The 19,616-nt window shown below is 46.3% G+C and overlaps 1 protein-coding gene across 1 annotated transcript in view; it reads right to left on the reverse strand.

Annotated features, from left to right (window-relative positions):
* Window positions 1–19,616, reverse strand: part of ME1 (malic enzyme 1) — a 1,313,190-nt gene that overhangs the window by 1,077,333 nt on the left and 216,241 nt on the right. Inside the window, exon 3 of the mRNA XM_086926558.1 lies at window positions 8,499–8,648. Within this exon, the coding sequence (XP_086782684.1) occupies window positions 8,499–8,648 (150 nt within the window). The remainder of the gene's footprint in view (window positions 1–8,498; window positions 8,649–19,616) is intronic.

Below are 19,616 nucleotides of genomic sequence, written 5' to 3' on the forward strand. Positions count from 1 at the left end.
TGCTTGGTGCCGGTAGGAGAGGGGGGTGGGGGGGGCAGAGGATCGGGTGCAAGCGAGCTCCGCACTGCTTGGTGCTGGTAGGAGAGGGGGGTGGGGGGGGGTGCAGAGGATCGGGTGCAAGCGAGCTCCGCACTGCTTGGTGCCGGTAGGAGAGGGGGGTGGGGGGGCAGAGGATTGGGTGCAAGCAACTAAGCGAGCTCCGAACTGCTTGGTGCTGGTAGGAGAGGTGGTGCTGGCCAGAGAGGTAGCACTGAAAAGAATATCGCGCGAGAGCATTACAGAGTGAGGAAGGTGTAAAGCAGCAGGGAGCCGGTGGGGCGTGGGGGGTTAAAAGGGTGCGAGAGAGAGTGCTTGGAAGTCTGGGAAGGTGAGGACATGCGTGTGTATAGAAGGAAAGCAAATGAAAATTACAGGGGTGGGAGAGATAGGAGGGAAGGAGGAAAGTAAAACAAGCATTAGAAATGCAATAGGGCTCGGATTTATTTGAGTTTGAGCTAATGGCATTGTAAATGGCAATGTCTTTTCGCCATGTGTTATGGAGTGTGTGCATGTGGTGTGTAGTGGAATTATGTGGGTTGGATTGGAATTGTAGCAATGGTGGCATGCTGTGCTTTAGATGAATATGTTTAAAAGTAAAGTGTACCATACTGCGATTGTTACAATAGTTAATTGTGGATGCGTTAACAATTGATGCCTGCACTGATGGCTGGTGGTGCGTGTGCCTGCCTGTAGAAATTGTGCACTGATGGCTGGTGGTGTGTGTGCTTGGTGGAAGAGTGCACTGCCGGCTGGAGGTGTGTGTGCCTGGTGGAAAGGTGCACTGACGGCTGGTGGGAGTGTGCTTGGTAAAAGCATGCACAGATGGCTGGTGGTGTGTGTGTTTGGTGAAAGCGTGCACTGGCGGCTGGTGTTGTACGCCTGGTGGTGTTTTTGCTTGGTGAAAGCGTGCACTGACGGCTGGTGGTGTGTTGTTGTGTGTGTGGTTGTGTGTGTAGTGGTGAGTCTGTGGGGGTGAGTGTGTGGTAGTGAGTGTGTTGTGGTGAGTGGTGATGAGTGTGTGGTGGTGAGAGAGTGGTGTGTGGTGTGTGTGTGTGGTATGTGTGTGTGGTGTATGTGTGTGTGGTGAGTGTATGGTGTGTGTGGTGTGTGTGTGTGTGTGTGTGGTATGTGTGCGTGGTGTATGTGTGTGTGGTGTGTGCATGGTGTGTGTGTGGTCTTATGTGTGTGGTGTTATGTATGGGTGTGGTGGACTTAGTTTGAGTGTTTGTTTCCTGCCCACTCACACACTGCCTCAACACATTCACACACTGCTCACTCAGCTCACTCACACTGTTTACCCTGCACACTCACACACTGCAGTCACTGTTACTCTGCAGTCACACTCACTCTGCAGTCAGTGTTCACTCACTGTCACTCTGCACTCACTCTGCACTCACTGTCACTCTGCACTCACTCTTCACTCACTGTCTCTGCACTCGCTCTGCACTCACTGTCACTCTCGCACTTACTCTGCACTCACTGTCGCTCTCGCACTCACTCTGCACTCACTGTCACTCTCGCACTCACTCTGCACACACTCACTCTGCACTCAGTCTGCACTCACCGTCACTCACACTCACTCTGCACTCACCGTCACTCTGCACTCACTCTGCACTCACTGTCACTCTGCACTCACTCTGCACTCACTGTCACTCTGCACTCACTCTACACTCACTGTCTCTGCACTCACTCTACACTCACTGTCACTCTGCACTCACTGTCACTCTGCACTCACTCTGCACTCACTGTCACTCTGCACTCACTGTCACTCTGCACTCAGTCTGCACTCACTGTCACTCTGCACTCAGTCTGCACTCACTGTCACTCTGCACTCACTCTGCACTCACTGTCTCTGCACTCACTCTGCACTCACTTTCTCTGCACTCTCTCTGCACTCACTCTGCTCTCACTGTCAGTCTGCACTCACTCTGCACTCACTGTCAGTCTACACTCACTGTCACTCTGCACTCACTCTGCACTCACTGGCACTCTGCACTCACTCTGCACTCACTGTCACTCTGCACTCCCTCTGCACTCACTGTCACTCTGCACTCACTCTGCACTCACTGTCTCTGCACTCACTCTGCACTCACTGTCCCTCTGCACTCACTGTCACTCTGAACTCACTGTCACTCTGCACTCACTCTGCACTCAGTCACTCTGCACTCACTCTGCACTCACTGTCACTCTGCACTCACTGTCTCTGCACTCACTCTGCACTCACTGTCACTCTGCACTCACTGTCACTCTACACTACACAGCACTATTGAGTTCCCCATTGATTATAATACAGTAGCACTGTGTGAAATGAAGCGGGGTTTACAACCATACAGATGTCCCAAAAGGCTGCCATGAGCCCGTCCTTACCTCATCTCAGCTGCCACTGTCTTACAGATGTAATGCACCCGAAACCGAATGGGTGACATGCAGGATAGCACAGAATCGGGCTACAGCCGCCTCACCCTTTGATTTAGTGCCTTAGATACACAGCTGCTCTTGATGTTGTTCCTTCATTGCTACAGTGCACGAACCCACCTGGATACTTTATCCAGGACCTGCGCCTGTCTCTTAACACACATGCAGTAAAAGAATGACAGGCGAAAAGCCTATTTACAAAGTAAACAGTGTCAGAACTCCTAAGTTCCTATGCTTTGCAAGAGGGTTCTCATGAACAGCGCTCCGACATCTTTGGGCAAAGTTTGCGCTATACAAAATTGCATCAAGTAAATGAAAATAAACGGAAATGCCAAAGATGGAGCCCAGAGCTCCACAACACCTCTCTCTGTCTGCATCTCCGCCCTGTGTGACTTCACAACTTGCACATTTGCAATTTATAACTCTGGTTGTAACCACCACCATGAGCGCATCTATTTCAATCATCTCTGATGCCTGTAGGGGGAACCGAACTGGCAACCTTCGCGCCATGCAAAGCCAGCTTTAAACCCACAAGCCAACCACACACAAATAATCATTCGGCCCGCCAGATAGACATAAATGGCAGTGACTCACTCTGTGAGCGAGCCTTCCCCCCACTGCCGAATCATTAACCGTGACCGAAAACACCCAGAGTTCCGCACACCTCTCTCTGCCCGTATCTCCTCCTTGTGCGACTCTACAACTTCTACGCCTGCAATCCTGTGCAACAGTCTCTTATGTAAAGCACTCCAATACCTTCGGGTAAAATCCGCGCTACATAAATTGCATTGAGTAAACGAACATAAACCGGAAATGCCGAAGATGGAGCTCAGAGCGCCGCAACACCTCTTTTACAATTCCTAATACTTTTCAAATAAAACGACATCAGACAACCCTGACTTAAGTCACAGAATTCCCAGATGGCACCCAAACACCAGCAGCGCTACATCGCATTTTGCCCTGACACATCAAGAGCAGACAACAAACTACAACAAGCACCTACGGGCACACGGACAGCGGGAGGGGGGCCGGGAACGGACAGCGGGAGGGGGGGCGGGAACGGACACACCGACAGCAGGAGGGGGGGGCAGGAACGGGCACACGGACAGTGGGAGGGGGGGGCGGGAACGGAGAGCGGGACATCGCACAACCCACCCCTGAAAACGACACTTCCAAAATGGAGAAAACAAAGCTTTAAAAAAAATAATAATAAACCACCGCCCACCGCCGCATGACGATCGCAAAGGGGCGGGATGAGTAAAAATCGCGGGAACGCCCACGAATCTACTCCGGCCATGACGGACAGATGTCTGTTCCAATGGCTAGCCTCCATTTATGGAGCTAGCCAATGGAACAGAGGTGTGGGACATGAGCACACATCTCTAGACATAAGATTTGGCTATGCGTGAAAGTCTGCTGCGCAGCTTTCGGCGAGGCGAAACCTAAAAACGGGGAGGTGGGTTAGCTATTATACACTGGGACAACATGTCAGCCATTTTCCAACCTGTTTCCTCGCCAGAATGGGAAGCCCTTTCCTTTGACATTGAGGTGTCTAAAATCCCATCCTTCATTAGATTATTATTGTATCGTCCACCTGGCCCAAGGAACACCTTTGCTCAGGCCATTAGCTTGCTATTGGAATCTAGTCTATTCTCCAATGACTATACTGTGTTTTTAACTTTTATTTAGAAGCTCAAACAGATAAAGACACTTTTGTATTAACTGAAACCATGTCTAGCTTAGGCCTCACACAAGTGGTGGCTGGCTTGACACACCTTGCACACTCTGGATGAGATCTTTATTAATAATGCCTTTTTAACTGAGGCAGTCACCTAACCTTTGACCTGGTCAGACCATAATGCAGTGATGTTTGAAATAAACCTTTCTCACTGCAGGCTTTCAATAAATTCTCTCACAGCCCTCAAATATCATGTGCTTGGCACAAAATCCGAACCGATCAAATTAATCAGATTTTAACTCAATCACATCCTGAGAGGTAGAGGATTTAGACCAATCATCTTTAAATTACACAAATTGGTTGCATTCAGCAGTAACTACCTATGTTTCCGTCACGATATCTCAGTATCATAGAAGTAAACCATCGGCTCTGTGATTTACAGATACACTAAGGTCTCAAAAACAATGTTGTAGAAGACGGCAGGAACGTAAATGGAGAAAAGAATACAACAATCTGGAGAAATAAACATACAAGTAATGTATGGCAGATTAAAAAACCTTGTTAGAAAAAGAAACATCCTGCTACTTTATACAAAAATTTGAAGCTTCAAAAAATTCTGTAAAAGAATTGCTTCAGACTTTGACCCAAACTGACCACTATTCCTAGCAATAAACTGGCAGGTAGTGGGCACTCGTTTTGCAATACCCTTGCAAATGTTTTTCAAAATAAAGTAGAACAGGTTTATATCAGGTTCTCCGTAAATAAGGTATTGTCTCCAGAGGGGAATAAGACCTCCTTTTCCTGCCCTGACAATGAAACCTTTACGGAAATTACTGCTCTCATAGATGCGCAGGTAAAATAGCAAATTAAATATATAAAGTCTGGTTTTCCATTTGATCCTTGCTCCTTTCATTGGTTAAATTAGCGCCTGAAATCATTGCTTCTAATCTTACCGACATTTTTAACAGGATGTTCAAGACAGGTTACTTCACAAACAATGGAAGATAGCTTCCACACCTTAATCCTATGAATCCCAATAGCTATAGCCAATCTCCTGACTCTTCCTACAGTCACGATTGTGGAGATGACCATGAATCAATAACTGGCCACCTTGATACATAAAGACCATCTTCTGGATTCAGCCTAGTTCGGATTTAGAAGTGGCCACAGCACCGAAACTGCCTTGATACAGGGGAGATAAGGGTGTCGCTTGGATAGGGGGGAGAGCAACCTCGTCTTACTCGATCTATGGACAGCATTTGATAAGGTCAACCACGAGCTGCTGATTGACCATCTTCACAACATCGGGATCAGAGGGGGCTCGCTGGCCCTATTAAGATCCTTTCTTCTTGGACAAGAACAATCAGTGGCACTAAAGGAGTTTGTTTCTGAACCCTTTTCATTGCCCTGCAAAGGTCCATCTGGGGTCCTCGCTGAGCCCAACATTGTTTAACATGTATGTCACCTCTCTGGCCAATCTAATCAGATCTTTTGGATTTTCTCTTACATGGTATGCTAATGACACATAGATTGGTGTCTCCCTTTCCAGCAGTGACAATGACGCTGGAATTTGACGCTGGAATTAGATTCCATAACTGTATGAAGGCAGTGAGTGATTGGATGAATAACAACTCCCTGAAATTAAATTCTGGGAAGATGGAGGTCATCCAATTCAGCAATCAGGTCTCTTGTTGGCCCCCATCCTGATTGCCACAGGAGCTGGGTACTACCCCGGCTCCAGTCCGGAAGGCTAGAAATCTAGGAGTGTTAGCCGACAACAAACTAACCTATGGTGATCAGGTCAGTGCTGTAATTTCCACCTTCTTTCACATGTTAAGGATAATCAAATAAACACTTTCATATATTCCTCCTGATTCACAGAAAATGGTAGTCACATCCTTAGTGCTCTCTAAAATAGATTATTGCAATGGTCTATACCTAAATATTCAACAGTAATTTGTGAACAAACTTCAAACACTGTAAATTGGGCTGCTTGCTTGTTGCTAGGGATCCATTAATTTCAATCCACCTCTCAAGCATTTAGAAAGCTACACTAGCCACCACATTTGTTAGAGCTTCTAAAGGGAAATGGAAATTAATTAATTTAAAGATACAATCCCACCTCTAAGCCTTTGTATAGTGGGACAGAGACTGACTTTGATAATTGCTGATTTCTTATAAAACATAGCTGGTAAGCTAGGGCTCTATTGGAATCTAATCAACGAGAAATGTTACATATCCAGAAACCTCCCCCTAACCACTGTCTAAACTTCATCCTATATGAATCCTTATCTACTGGTTACAAAATTCGACATAAAGATAATGGCTCTAACCTTAGAGGGAAGAGGTTACAATTATTTTAAGAACTATCCACAAGCTACTGTGCTTACCACACCCACTTCAAACAATTATGGATGGTTAAGCATTCAAATCATTCTCACTCTAAATACTTCAACAATGTTGTATAAATCTAAAGTCTTCTTGGATCCAGTGGCTCATTCATTAAATACTTAATGGTCATTGTCACTGTGAGAGCTTTAGCTTGCGTAACTTTAACATCATGTGCTACTGCCACAGAAAGCTGTGGAAAAAATGATAACAGCCTACACACCTGCGTGGAATCTAAGATCGAACGGCAGAGCATTGGTTACTGTGCCGAGAATACAGAAAGCGAGGATGAGAGCGCTCCTTTGGATACCTCGCAGCTAAGATCTGGAATACTCTGCCTGTTGGACTAAGTACAGAACCTCCGAAAAAAAAATTCGGATGAGATTAAAGACATGGCTGTTTTCACATTCAAACTAGTATTGTGCACCTCTAGTGCCGACGGTGCTTCCGGATACTCTTTTTAATAGCTTCTATCAACCTTATTGAGAGTCTGCTCTAGCACAGGGACACACTGATGGAGTAACCAAGCGCTTTACAAAGTGAAAAATAAATCTTTGCTATTCACCCGAGAGGGTATCCAGACTAATCAGGAGGTCACCAGCTGTTCAGAAAATTGGACAATTTTGAAGATTAATATAATACAAACAGCTAAATATATAATTAAAATGTAAATATCAAGGAACTTGAAATTGAGGCCAAAAATTAAGTTTCATTCTTGGCGTGATCCTGAAAGTAGCACAAGTTACAGCAAGTAGCCACTGGTATGGACAACTGGTGGCCTCAACAGTGAGTACAAAGTTTTCACTGATCAAAAAGAAAGTACAACGATAACATTTTGTCTGCCAGAGGGTTAACATAAAAAAGAAAAGCACTGGTTTTCTGAATGAAGTTACTAGAAAGCGCTGCAGTCTTTCTTTATACAAATAAAAACAAAACGAATGAATGTCGCTCAATTGATTTATATTTGTCTCTTTGAAAGAAGACTCAAATCCCGTACAATCTTTGAAAAAATGCTTCTTTCTTTTTATAATCAACTGTACACACTGTAGCGGGAATTCCGTTCTCCTACAGAACTGTGCATAGAGACCTGGAACCTCAGTGAATTAGGATGGCCCAAAACTCACCTCAGTACCCAAAATCCCCTTACCGAGCTAGGTACAGTGTCTCTCGGTCATAACAAACTCCCAATGCTTAGACAAACCAGAACATGAACTTAGATTACCTCAGGAATCGTGGAACACATGAACACTCTTTCGCTATATAATCATTTCAAACCAGAACGTGGAGTAAATGAGGACACATGCATATTTGAAATATTTATTTACTAATGCAGGGTTCTCAAACGCAGTATCTTATATAATACAAGCAAACATATTAAAAGCAACAAAGTTACCAGCATAGTTACTAGTCCATAAAAGGCGAATGGTGACAGCATACTATGATGCTGAAATGAATAGGAATTAACAACACCTAATTCTCGCCCTCCATATTTAGCATAGTATTTTATATCTATGAAGGTCTCGTTTGGGTTTTAGCAGGGCGGGCCCATACCTCAAAATCTCAGTGGCAGAGGATCACATCATCTTCCACCAGCTCTCTGCATGCGAAGCACCATCAAGTGTGTTACGTGTGTGTTCAGCACAACAATATAAAACCCGCTTAGAGCCAGATTTTGGCAGCAGCATGTGTGTTATGTCTATGGAGGTGCGAAGATCAGACCTCACAACAACACTGTGTCGAGTTATCCTTGGAGCCTTCAGCACTCACTGTGCAGACAGTGTACCAAGCAAAACTGATATCAGAGCAATAACATATTATTTCTCAAAGAAAATCATGAAGCCCTTCTGGTTTGAAAGCTAAAACAACAATTATGTGTCGTGTGCAAAATGAAGCAAAAGGAAAAATGGCTTTTAAACATTTAATAAGCTCATGCTAACTTAACACAGTATATAGAAAAGAATTAGCTATATGACAATACCTTGGTCTCCGAAAAGCTATACCGTATTGCTGGCAAGCTAGACCAACCGTGGGTGTATACACGACGGGCATGAATCTTTCAATATCCGATGTCAGCACTCTGTAGAAAAGCTTTTCGTTTCTATCCTGAAGCCCCATAAGTAGAATATATCTGTGAAGAGTGAATAAAATTAAACTTCCAGGAAAGGAAATGAACCATAACACCATAAACATCCAAAGCACGTGAAAACATTCATTTTATTTTGATACTTGCCTTACACTGGCGGACCACCCTATTAGTACAGTTCATAAACTTAAGAAATCAAAATCAGAGTTGAAGCTCTAGAGAGTCATCATTACTGCAAAGAAGGTGGAAATAGTACTGGTGAAAATGAATTTTAATCCCAAGGTATTCATGTGATTTGTAAACATGTCATCTCTTTAGTTGTGAATACATTAAATACCGTTCAGTTTGTATGATAGAAACGGTGCTTTATTTGATCTTACATATACATTTCTTTAAGATTTTGCAATTATCTTTTGTTGTTTTAGCAAGGGGATATGTAAAAGGGGGGATGTCAAGGATCTATGAATGTGGCATTGCTGAGAAGAGAAATACATTAATCTGATTTGTGGGTTTGAGCGGGACTCTAGAGACACAAGTTAAGATTGTTGATTACTTTTTAACAGGGCACATGAATAATTTTACTAGGGTATGTCTACGATAAGATGCAGAATGACGTTGAATATGTTGTTTCTGGTCTGTGGTTATTCATAAAGGCAGTAAAAGAGATAGTTGGTCAAGGAAGGAGTGTGCCTGTGTGTTTTTCTGCAAGACGAGAACAAGTGTGTTGTCTTATGGTGAGCAGCGTTGGATTGGCAGGGTGGCCTACATGGGCATTGCCCGCGGGGCCTGATGCAAAGACAGCTCCCCGTTTTTTCAACCTTAGATAAAATCACATTTTGCTGGAGCTTAAAGGCTGCAGTCTTAGAGCGATAGGAATAATCAAGTACAGAGAAAGGCTGGCTCATTGTCTTGTGCAGTAGGACAACGCGCCAAACTGAGCAGGCACAACATGTGATGGGTCCCCTCCATATGGAGCCTCTCGGAGTGACAGTGAGGCCACTGGGAGTGGCTGGGCTCTTTTTGAGCGTCACAGCCCGCTCTGTTATCTGGGATGGAGTGAAAGGGGGCTGTGCAGGGTGAAAGATTAAGGGGGTCATTAGGATGGCGAGAGGATGGCCCCGCCAGGCTGGCGGAAGCCACCGCCGGCCTAGCGGGGGCAATCCGCCCGCCATCCTCAGCTAAATGACCCCCCGCCATATTAGTATGGTGGGGGGACCGCGGCTGGCGGAAAGACCGTCCGCCGCTTTTCCCCCCCGGTCGCCTTGCGTCAGGTCCACTCGTAGCATTTAATTTACAGGCTCTGACCCCATGTAGTGCACTTTACTATGGGCTTATAAGTAAATTAAATATGCCAATTGCGTGTAAGCCAATTTTACCATATTTTAGGGGAAAGAGTACATGCACTTTAGCGCTGATCAGCAGTGATAAAGTGCTAAAAATACAAAAGCCAGCAACCTTGAAGTCAACAAAACAGGAGGTCAGAAGGCAAAAGTCAAGGGAAACCACACCAAGGATGCCAGGTCTAAGAGCACCCCTCTGGAATAAACTGAACATGTGGGTGTCAGTTATGGCACTTTGAGAACACAGATGAAAGCAATCCCCATCCCAAGTAAAGACGTGTTACAGAGATGGTATTTTGTCAATAGAAGATTTAAATACACTGGTTTGAGAACTGACAGGAAGCTATCAGAATTCCATATCTGCCTCCACATTTATACCCTGGCATATAGGCATGCTTCACCAAACCACACATATTAAACCAAGCAATAGCAAAGGCAAAATGTCTTGTGTTGGCTGCCAGCCTTTTGACTTTGTAAATGGTTGTTTTGTTTTTGTAAAACTTTATTTTTGAGGAGCTGCCAGGCTTTCACCAACATTAAAGACATTTTTTTTACGCCTCACAAAGCAAACCTTGCCAAATAGTCCATAGTTCAGAAAGGAACTCTTCTGTGTGTATGTGCTCTTTGTGGAAGAACAGAATTAAATCACTCACAATAAAATTAGACAATGTCCGAAGTGCATAGGCCTAATGCCCCATGCTGTATGCTGCAATGTGTGGAAGAAAAATGTGATTAGTAAAAACAACAGACACATGGATGAAGAGGGCTAGTTGAAATCAACTCCGAAGTAAGTTTATTATATAAATATATAACTTTAATAAAGTCAAGAAGTCTTGGTTGACACTAGCCCTGTGCTGCAGGCCATTTTGCAGTGCCGCGTAATTCTAAAAGTACAGGAATGTGCCATATTTACAAGAATACGGTGCATTCTTGTCCTGACCCCGGTGCCAGCGCTAAAAAAGCAACTTAGCACTGCTCCAGGCACCCTTACGCCATGTTGCAGTGATGCCTCCATTACAAATGATTGACCCTTTGGCACAAAATCAATAATTGGAGGCGATTTCCTCCTTCTATGTGTCCAGATATATGCAAATCAGTCCCTACCCTGTGCCTCATGGGAACAGTCCAGCCCAAACTGCCAAGCCAGATCTTCCCTGGATCGGAAACAAGCATCCTGGGACCGGTTTCGGGGTAACACCTCTCATCAGCCAGGCTAGCTTGAATCCATTGGCAAAGGGAGCAAGGGACCCACGCCTGGGCATTCCCTGACAATTTAGGGCAAACAAAACAAACACAAGGAGATGATGAACCGAGGGCTGTTTCAGACACTCACCCCCAGTCACAGATCTGTGATGAATTATTATTTATTTATTTATTTAAAACATTTGTAAAGCGCAACTGTCACCTTGCAGGTATCCTGGCGCTGAGATAACTCTTAAGAACAGATGCATTGGGAGACAACAGTTGAATAATTGGCAATTAATTTTTAGGGAACAGCCAGGTTTTGACCAGTTTCCTGAAAGGGAGAAGTTCACTTGCTTGACGGACATCCAGAGGCAGGCTGTTCCAGAGTCTTGCTGCAGTAACCCTGAAAGATCTTCCTCCTGTCCTGACTTTTTTAAATCTTGGAACTTTAACAAGGCAGGCCGTTGTAGATCGGAGGAATCTGGTTGGAATGTACCAATCAAACATGGATTGCAGGGGGGCGGGCCCAACTCCATGTAAGGCTTTGAAAACAAGACAAGAGATTTAAAAGCAACTCGCTGTTTCATAGGGAGCCAATGAAGCTCGGCCATTGCCGCAGTGGCCGAGGATCTCCTAGGCCAGCCCAGGGCTAGTTTGGCAGCGGCTGTTTGAACTCTTTGGAGTCTGTCTAACAGCACAGACGGGGCCTCGAGCAACAGCGCGTTGCAATAGTCAAGGCGACTAAGAATGGTGCACCTGACTATTAAGGCCCGGGCCTGCAAGGGAAGGAGTGGGAAGATCTTGCGGAGTGAGCGAATAAGGGCAGTGCAGGTGAGCACTGTTTTCGCAACCTGGGCTTCCATGGTGAGCTTATTGTCCATCATAACACCCAGATTGCGAACGGTGGTAACCGGCTGTGGTTTTTCCAGAGTTTCCGGGGGCCAGAAGTCCGCTGGAAACGGGCGAGGGATCCGACTTCCGGCACAGAAAAGAACCTCGGTTTTAGATGCATTGAACTGTAAGGAGTTCTTGTGTAGCCAGCAAGCCGTGTCTCGCAGACAGTCATGAAACGACTCCAGGGGAATAGATTTCTCACTCTCCCAAGAGAGAATGAGCTGAGTGTCATCAGCATAGTTAATTGCTCTTAGCCTGTGGGATTTTATTAACGTAATCAGAGGTTTTAAATATACATTAAATAAAATTGGGCTGATGGACGAGCCTTGAGGCACCCCGTGAGTCACCGGGGAGAAGGCCGATTGATACGGGGGGAGGGACACAGCCTGCTTCCTATCCCGCAGGAAGGAGTGAAACCAATGCAGGACAGTGCCACCCACCCCGGCCTCTCTTAGTCTCTCCAATAGAATCATATGATTGACCGTATCGAATGCGGCAGACAGGTCCAACAGGATCAAGGCTGCTGCCTGGCCCCTGTCTTCACACATACGAAGGTCCTCCATGGCAGTAAGTAGAGCTGTTTCAGTGCCATGGGCTGGACGAAAGCCGAATTGTATTTCGTCCAGGAAATGGTTCTGCTCCAGATGTTTGGAGAGACACGAGCTCACCCAGCGCTCGGCGATTTTTGCCGGGAATGGTAGCAGGGAGATTGGTCGATAATTCTGTAGATACTCAGGATTCAAAGAAGGTTTTTTCAACAGTGGCCTAATGAGAACCTTCTTCCAAGGGGGAGGAACTAGGCCACTACCCAAGGATTGATTGCAAATCCTACAGAAGTGGGAAAGAGTTCCTCTCCGGATACCTTCCAGTTTTTAGGGGGGATGGGGTCGAGAGGAGAGCCTGCGGGAATTCCTTGGGCCAGTCTGTTAAATTCCACCTCAGTAATGGGGGAGAAATTCCCACAAGAGGTCCATGGGCTGGCACCCTTGGCTCGATGCTCCATAGTCGACAATGGCAATCTCAGGGCCGGTGGAGTCGACCAGGGTGGGAGAGATGCTAAGGTTTCGAATGATAGTCTCAATTTTATCATTGAAAAACAGCGCAAGTTCGTTCTTTAGATCACTTCGCCACCCCTGTTCAGCGCCGGCCATATGCAAGTCAGTCTTGATGCATAGGAACAGTCCATGCCGGACTGCTAAGCCAGGTCTTTCCTGGACTGGAAACAAGCATTCTGGGACACCTGGCTAGCTTGAATCCAATGGCAAAGCCTAGTCTGGCTGATATGGGGTGTTACCTCAAAAGCGGTCCCAGGATGCTTGTTTCCGGTCCAGGGAAGACCTTATTTTTCACACTGCCCCATTTGTAGGCCACCCTTGTAAATAGGGGGCAGCTTAAAAAAGCAATGGGTGTTGTGGTGGAATGCCCACCTCAACAACCATTGCCCCCCCCACCTTTCCCACAGCAGACTGCTGCGGTAAGGGGCATATTTACAAGGATGCGTTAAGCCACATTAAATGGCTTAACGCAATCTTGTAAATATGAAGCATGGCATTGCGAAATAGGAATGCCATTAAAGTGACATTCCTGTGGTACAATGCCCTAGTAAATATGTCCCTTGATTTCATGTTTCCTATGCTTGCTATGTTTGTATTGAGTGAGTGCTTTAACGCTATTGCAGGAAATCCTGGCCCTCATTTACAAGCCCATTGCGCTGCCGATGCGTCACTTTTTTTCAACGTACCAGCGGCACAATGGGATTGTCCATATTTACAAGGCCAAGTAAAGTCACCCTGCGTGACTTATCACAGCCTTGTAAATATGGGTCCTTTCACGCATTACTCTGGGTGAAAGGGGCGTTCCATGGGTGTTGCTGTGGGTGTTCCCACACAACATTCAAGGAACCTGACACATTCCCAGAGTTTTGTACAGCTAGGAAGGTGTCAGAATCCTCCTCCTACCCAGGGGAGGCATAGGAGTAGCAGAATGAGGAGAACTACTTTTATTACTCCTCGGTTTTTCTCTTTCTATGCTTGCTGCGACCTGCAGCAGGCATAGAAAGAGGAAAATGTCATCAATGGTTGTTTTTGTGCAGGATTGTATCCCTTACCGCACAAAAACTATCAGCACCGCAATGCAGGCATCCTTGCAACATGACGCAAGGCAGGGGTGGCCTTAGGCATATGCAAGCTGTGCACCTGCACAGGGCCACCAAACCCCAGGGGCCACCACGCCAATATATATCCATAATATAATAATCCTCTAAGGATGGATACATAATTGCGTGGCGGCCCCTGGCAGGGATTTGGTGATCTCCAGCTCTGTTCCACTTCCAAACACCCTGAAGCCCCACCCCCGCCCCCCACACCCCTCTCTTCATTGGCCTCTGCGCTAGGCCCCGCCCAGACCCCCTCTTCCGCGGGGCCCCCTTCCTTCGCTCCCTGCCCAGGGCCGCCATGAGCCTAGAGCCTAGAGCCTGCGCAAGGGTGCCCGCCATGGGGTTTTCGCAGCCAATTGTGCGCCAGCAGATGGAAAATCACACAGAAGCGTTACTGTGCTTTTAAAATGAGGTAGCTCAGCGCAGCAAATTGACGTGTAGCACAGTGCTGCGTCATTTTGTAGTAAATAAGGCTCCCTCTTTCTAATAAAGAAGCAAATGCAGGCTTTAGAGAATGCTTCTTCCCTTATGTTCATACCACAGTGATATCCCGTACAAGAAGCTTGGTGAAGCCCCCAAAGCAACACACAATATGTAGAGTATTCTACAGTTTCCTACATTTCTCCCAGTACATACAAGCTTATATATAAAATTTCAGGTTTTCGGGATAGAGGACAACAAAAGATCAATCTTGAATTAATAAAATGGTATAGCCGGACAACTTCCCGTAAAATCTAACAAGGAAAACGCACCAGTAGCTCTATGTATAGGCAGTTTGCCAAATATTTTTATAATATGAAATGTCTGGAGAATGTGTTACATCTTTGCTGAGTTACGGTCAACTGGAAAAAAATAGTGGACTATAAGAGTTTCGATTCAACCTAAACGATATACGCTTAGACTAGCACAGCCATAATATATATGCAGAGACTAACAATGGAAATACACATTTCACTGAATATTGTTTGAACTTCAGGCACGATAATTCATACCAGAAAAAAATATAGAATATATCCCATTTGCATAATTTAATATGCTGTAGAGCAGGTGTAGTGATCAAAAGAAAGAAATCTCACCATGTCAAATGGGAACGATTCTTAATTTAATATGGACACCGAATTTCCACAGTCATGTTAAATCAATCAAAATATGCCTTTTTTAACCAGAGCCTCCTGTCCTGGCTTAAAATGTGAAAACAGGCCAGCATAAAGAACCAAAGAATCCACTGTGTTCCCTAAAATGTTAGGAGAATTAGCAGGCAGGGTAATTTATTTAGCTTATAAGCAGACTCCAATGATCGAACAAATGTAATACACAAATAACCAATCTACAGGTCACAATGACTGTCAATGAAGGCATGGATCACTTTTAGGACAGGCACACTGGGCAATAAGATATCAAACTGTAGGGACAAAAATCATTGTCAGAAGACTATCAAACAGCAGCTTCCGTCATGAAACCCGAGATCAACAACCTGCTTCAGTTGTCAACACTGTTCCCGAACTCAGTTCAGTTCAGTTCAAAAGTGCTTTATCCCGAAATCTACTAAAAGAGTAATACGCTTTTTATTATCGATATCTAAAATATGAGGTGAGTTGCATCAATAACACCCTTGCATGTTAGTACGCCACTGGTACTGTGTAGTGTCTGTGGCCTAATCTTTAAAATGGATGATTCCTTATGACAGAATTGTCTGTGAAATTGACTGGGCAGGCACACACCTCTTTATCATGCGCCTGACAGATTGTGCAATGTCGTTCTCCCTGGACAAATGCTAATCTTCACTGTTCCCTTCCTACTGCCAGTAGCCATGGACGGACACACTGCCACACAACCAGGGTTGCTTCTCTCTGCATGTGCGCTAGGGCAATCATAATATTCCTGAGTATCGGGTCACTGGCAGATTTGGCCAATGGTCTGCAAGATCCTGCTGACTCCATGACAAAAGGCTCCTTCTGAAACACAATTTGTAGATCACCATCAGAGTTGTCTACAATCTGTACTCCCTCGAGCTAGAACAATAGTGCCATTTACACTTCCTGTGTAACCGCAAATGCACTTGCGGTCACAGGCCTTCCATGATATGCCTCAGGACAGCCCCATTTAAGTGAAGTATACCTTACAGAGTAGTGTGGCAGCAGACCAAGTACATTAGCACATTCAATATTACAGACATGGATATACGGTCCAAAGTGGTATAAGACCGGCCCCCGGCAAATATGGCTGGTAAGAGTGACAACTATTTCTTTCCAAAAACGTGCATCTTTAATGATAGTGAGGATGTGCTCTCCTGTCAGTGTTTGATGTGCTTCCCTTTTAGTGACAATGGGGTTCTGACCTGCTGCCAGTCTGGGCTCCGTGAAGGGACTGCAAATCCTTGTGGCCTTGAGACAGTGGACCCTTGCATCACAAGGGCCGTGCTCAGTCTTTTCTTTTACATTAGTATCTATAGGTTGCACACAGCAATGACCTGAACAGGAGTCCCTGTTAGTCTTCAATGTAATTACAGGCAAAGCAAAAATTATGCTAGCTCAAATAAAGAAGACGAAAAGAACATTATTTAGCCTCCCATGTAGCGCAGGGGTCACTTTTTAGGTCTCGCCTGCCAATGCGCTTGCGCATTGCTGGCAAGAATTATAGTAAGTGGAAAAGAAAACTATACCAAAACGGCGGATTAGCCACAGTTCATGTGAGACAGGCGCGTGCACAGCGCCAGCCACATCACACACCACCATTTGTCTGTGCTTTGCATCAGACTTCAAAGTCTGCCGATCCCCCGCCCCGGCATCAGACTTCAAAGGAATGCGTTCCCACTCCCCCGCCCCCGTATCAGACTTCAAAGGAATGTGCTCCCGCTCCCCCGCCCCCACCACAGCAATCCCGAGAGCTTATTTTTTCAACGTGCGTGGACCGATTTGTAATCCCGATCCAACCTGGAGTTCAGCAGTTCATCCTATTGTGAATTTAGGCCATAGCTATTTAAAACGGCAAATTCTCACGGAGCACACCTCTGGCAGTGCGCTCGCATCTAAAATACAACTTCACCTTGAGCGTGTCTCGCACACAACGGTCGCTGCGTCCCGTAGGCGACAACACAGGAACTGGAACATGCATCTCTCCCAGTGAAGCTACCCGGTAGTGTTTTATCCTGTTCTTGCAAAGAAATACAGTTCTAGCGTTCAACTCAAAGTCTCATAGAATGGGGCAGTTTCAAATGTAACATTTAACAAGAATAGTCTATTTTTCTACATTGTGTTTGTCAGCTAATGACGTCACCTGCAATCAAAATAAATGCCAGACCAACGCAACATTTTTCTGCCCCATTCATAAACATCACCCAGTAGCCATCTTGGGAAAAAAGGCAATTTGATTAAAAACAATCAGAAGCAACACATTTACTATAAAGGACAGCTACTACACGATAGTACACAGGGGATAAACAGTAACTCTATACCTAAATACATGTTTTGTTCTCTTCTACGGTCTAATTTAAAAAAAATTGCCAATATGTGTTTATGTACTCAGATGCAACTTTTACTATATATGTATTTATGAAGCAGGGGAGAACAGCATCTTTATAAGACCTTAATGAAAGATTATTTAGTAAAACGGCATGCTAAAGAGTTAACGGAGCAACGCGACTCTCCATCAGTATTTGAACATGGCTGCTTCCTTTTCTGAATCCTTTCACCCTCCAACTTCAACTCCACCTTTCAACTCTACCCTCCAACTCCAACTCCACCCTTCAAATCCACCCTCCAACTCCAACTCCATGCTCCTACTCCAACTCCACCCTCCAACTCCAACTCCACCCTCCAACTCCACCCTCCAACTCCACCCTACAACTCCACCCTACAAATCAAACTCCACCCTCCAACTCCAACTCCACCCTCCAACTCCAACTCCACCCTCCAACTCCACCCCCCCAACTCCAACTCCATCTTCCAACTCCACCCTCCAACTCCACCCTCCAACTCCAATCTCCAACTCCACCCTCCAACTCCACCGTCCAACTCAAAATCCACCCTCCAACTCCAACTCCACCCTCCAACTCAAACTCCAAACTCCAACTCCACCCTCACCCTCCAACTCCACCCTCCAACTCCAACCTCCAACTCCAACTCCACCCTCCAACTCCAACTCCACCCTCCAACTTCACCCTCCAACTCCAACTCCACGCTCCAACTCCAACTTCACCCTCCAACTCCAACTCCAGCCTCCAACTCCACCCTCCAACTCCATTCTCTAACTCCAGCTCCACCATCCAACTCCAGCCTCCAACTTCACCCTACAAATCCAACTCCACCCTCCAACTCCACCCCCCAACTCCAACTCCACCTTCCAACTCCACCCTCCAACTCCACCCTCCAACTCCAACCTCCAACTCCACCCTCCAACTCTACCCTCCAACTCAAACTCCACCCTCCAACTCCAACTCCACCATCCAACTCCACCCTCCAACTCAAACTCCACCCTCCAACTCCACCCTCACCCTCCAACTCGACCCTCCAACTCCAACTCCAACTCCACCCTCCAACTCCACCCTCCAACTCCAACTCCACCCTCCAACTCCAACTCCACGCTCCAACTCCAACTTCACCCTCCAACTCCAACTCCAGCCTCCAACTCCACCCTCCAACTCCAACTCCACCCTCCAACTCCATTCTCCAACTCCAACTCCACCATCCAACTCCAGCCTCCAACTTCACCCTACAAATCCAACTCCACCCTCCAACTCCACCCCCCAACTCCAACTCCACCCTCCAACTCCACCCTCCAACTCCACCCTCCAACTCCAACCTCCAACTCCACCCTCCAACTCTACCCTCCAACTCAAACTCCACCCTCCAACTCCAACTCCACCCTCCAACTCAAACTCCACCCTCCAACTCCACCCTCACGCTCCAACTCCACCCTCCAACTCCACCCTCCAACTCCAACTCCACCATGCAACTCCACCCTCCAACTTCACCCTCCAACTCCAACTCCACCCTCCAACTCCACCCTCCAACTCCAACTCCACACTCCAACTTCAACACCACCATCCAACTCCAACTCCACCCTCCAACTCCAACTCCACCCTCCAACTCCAACTCCACTGTCCAACTCCACCCTCCAACTCCAACTTCACCCTCCAACTCCACCCTCCAACTCCACCCTGTAACTCCACTCTTCAACTCCACCCTCCAACTCCACCCTCCAACTCCAACTCCACCCTCCAACTCCAACTCCACCCTCCAACTCCACCCTCCAACTCCAACTCCACCCTCCAACTCCACCCTCCAACTCTAACTCCAACTCCACCCTTCAACTCCACCCTCTAACTCCACCCTCCAACTCCACCCTCCTCCAACTCCAACTCCACCCTCCAACTCCACCCTCCTACTCCAACCTTCGACTCCACCCTCCAACTCCAACTCCACCCTCCAACTCCAACTC

This window comes from Lissotriton vulgaris, chromosome 6, assembly GCF_964263255.1.
Source record: "Lissotriton vulgaris chromosome 6, aLisVul1.2, whole genome shotgun sequence".
In the NCBI taxonomy this organism is placed as follows: domain Eukaryota; kingdom Metazoa; phylum Chordata; class Amphibia; order Caudata; family Salamandridae; genus Lissotriton; species Lissotriton vulgaris.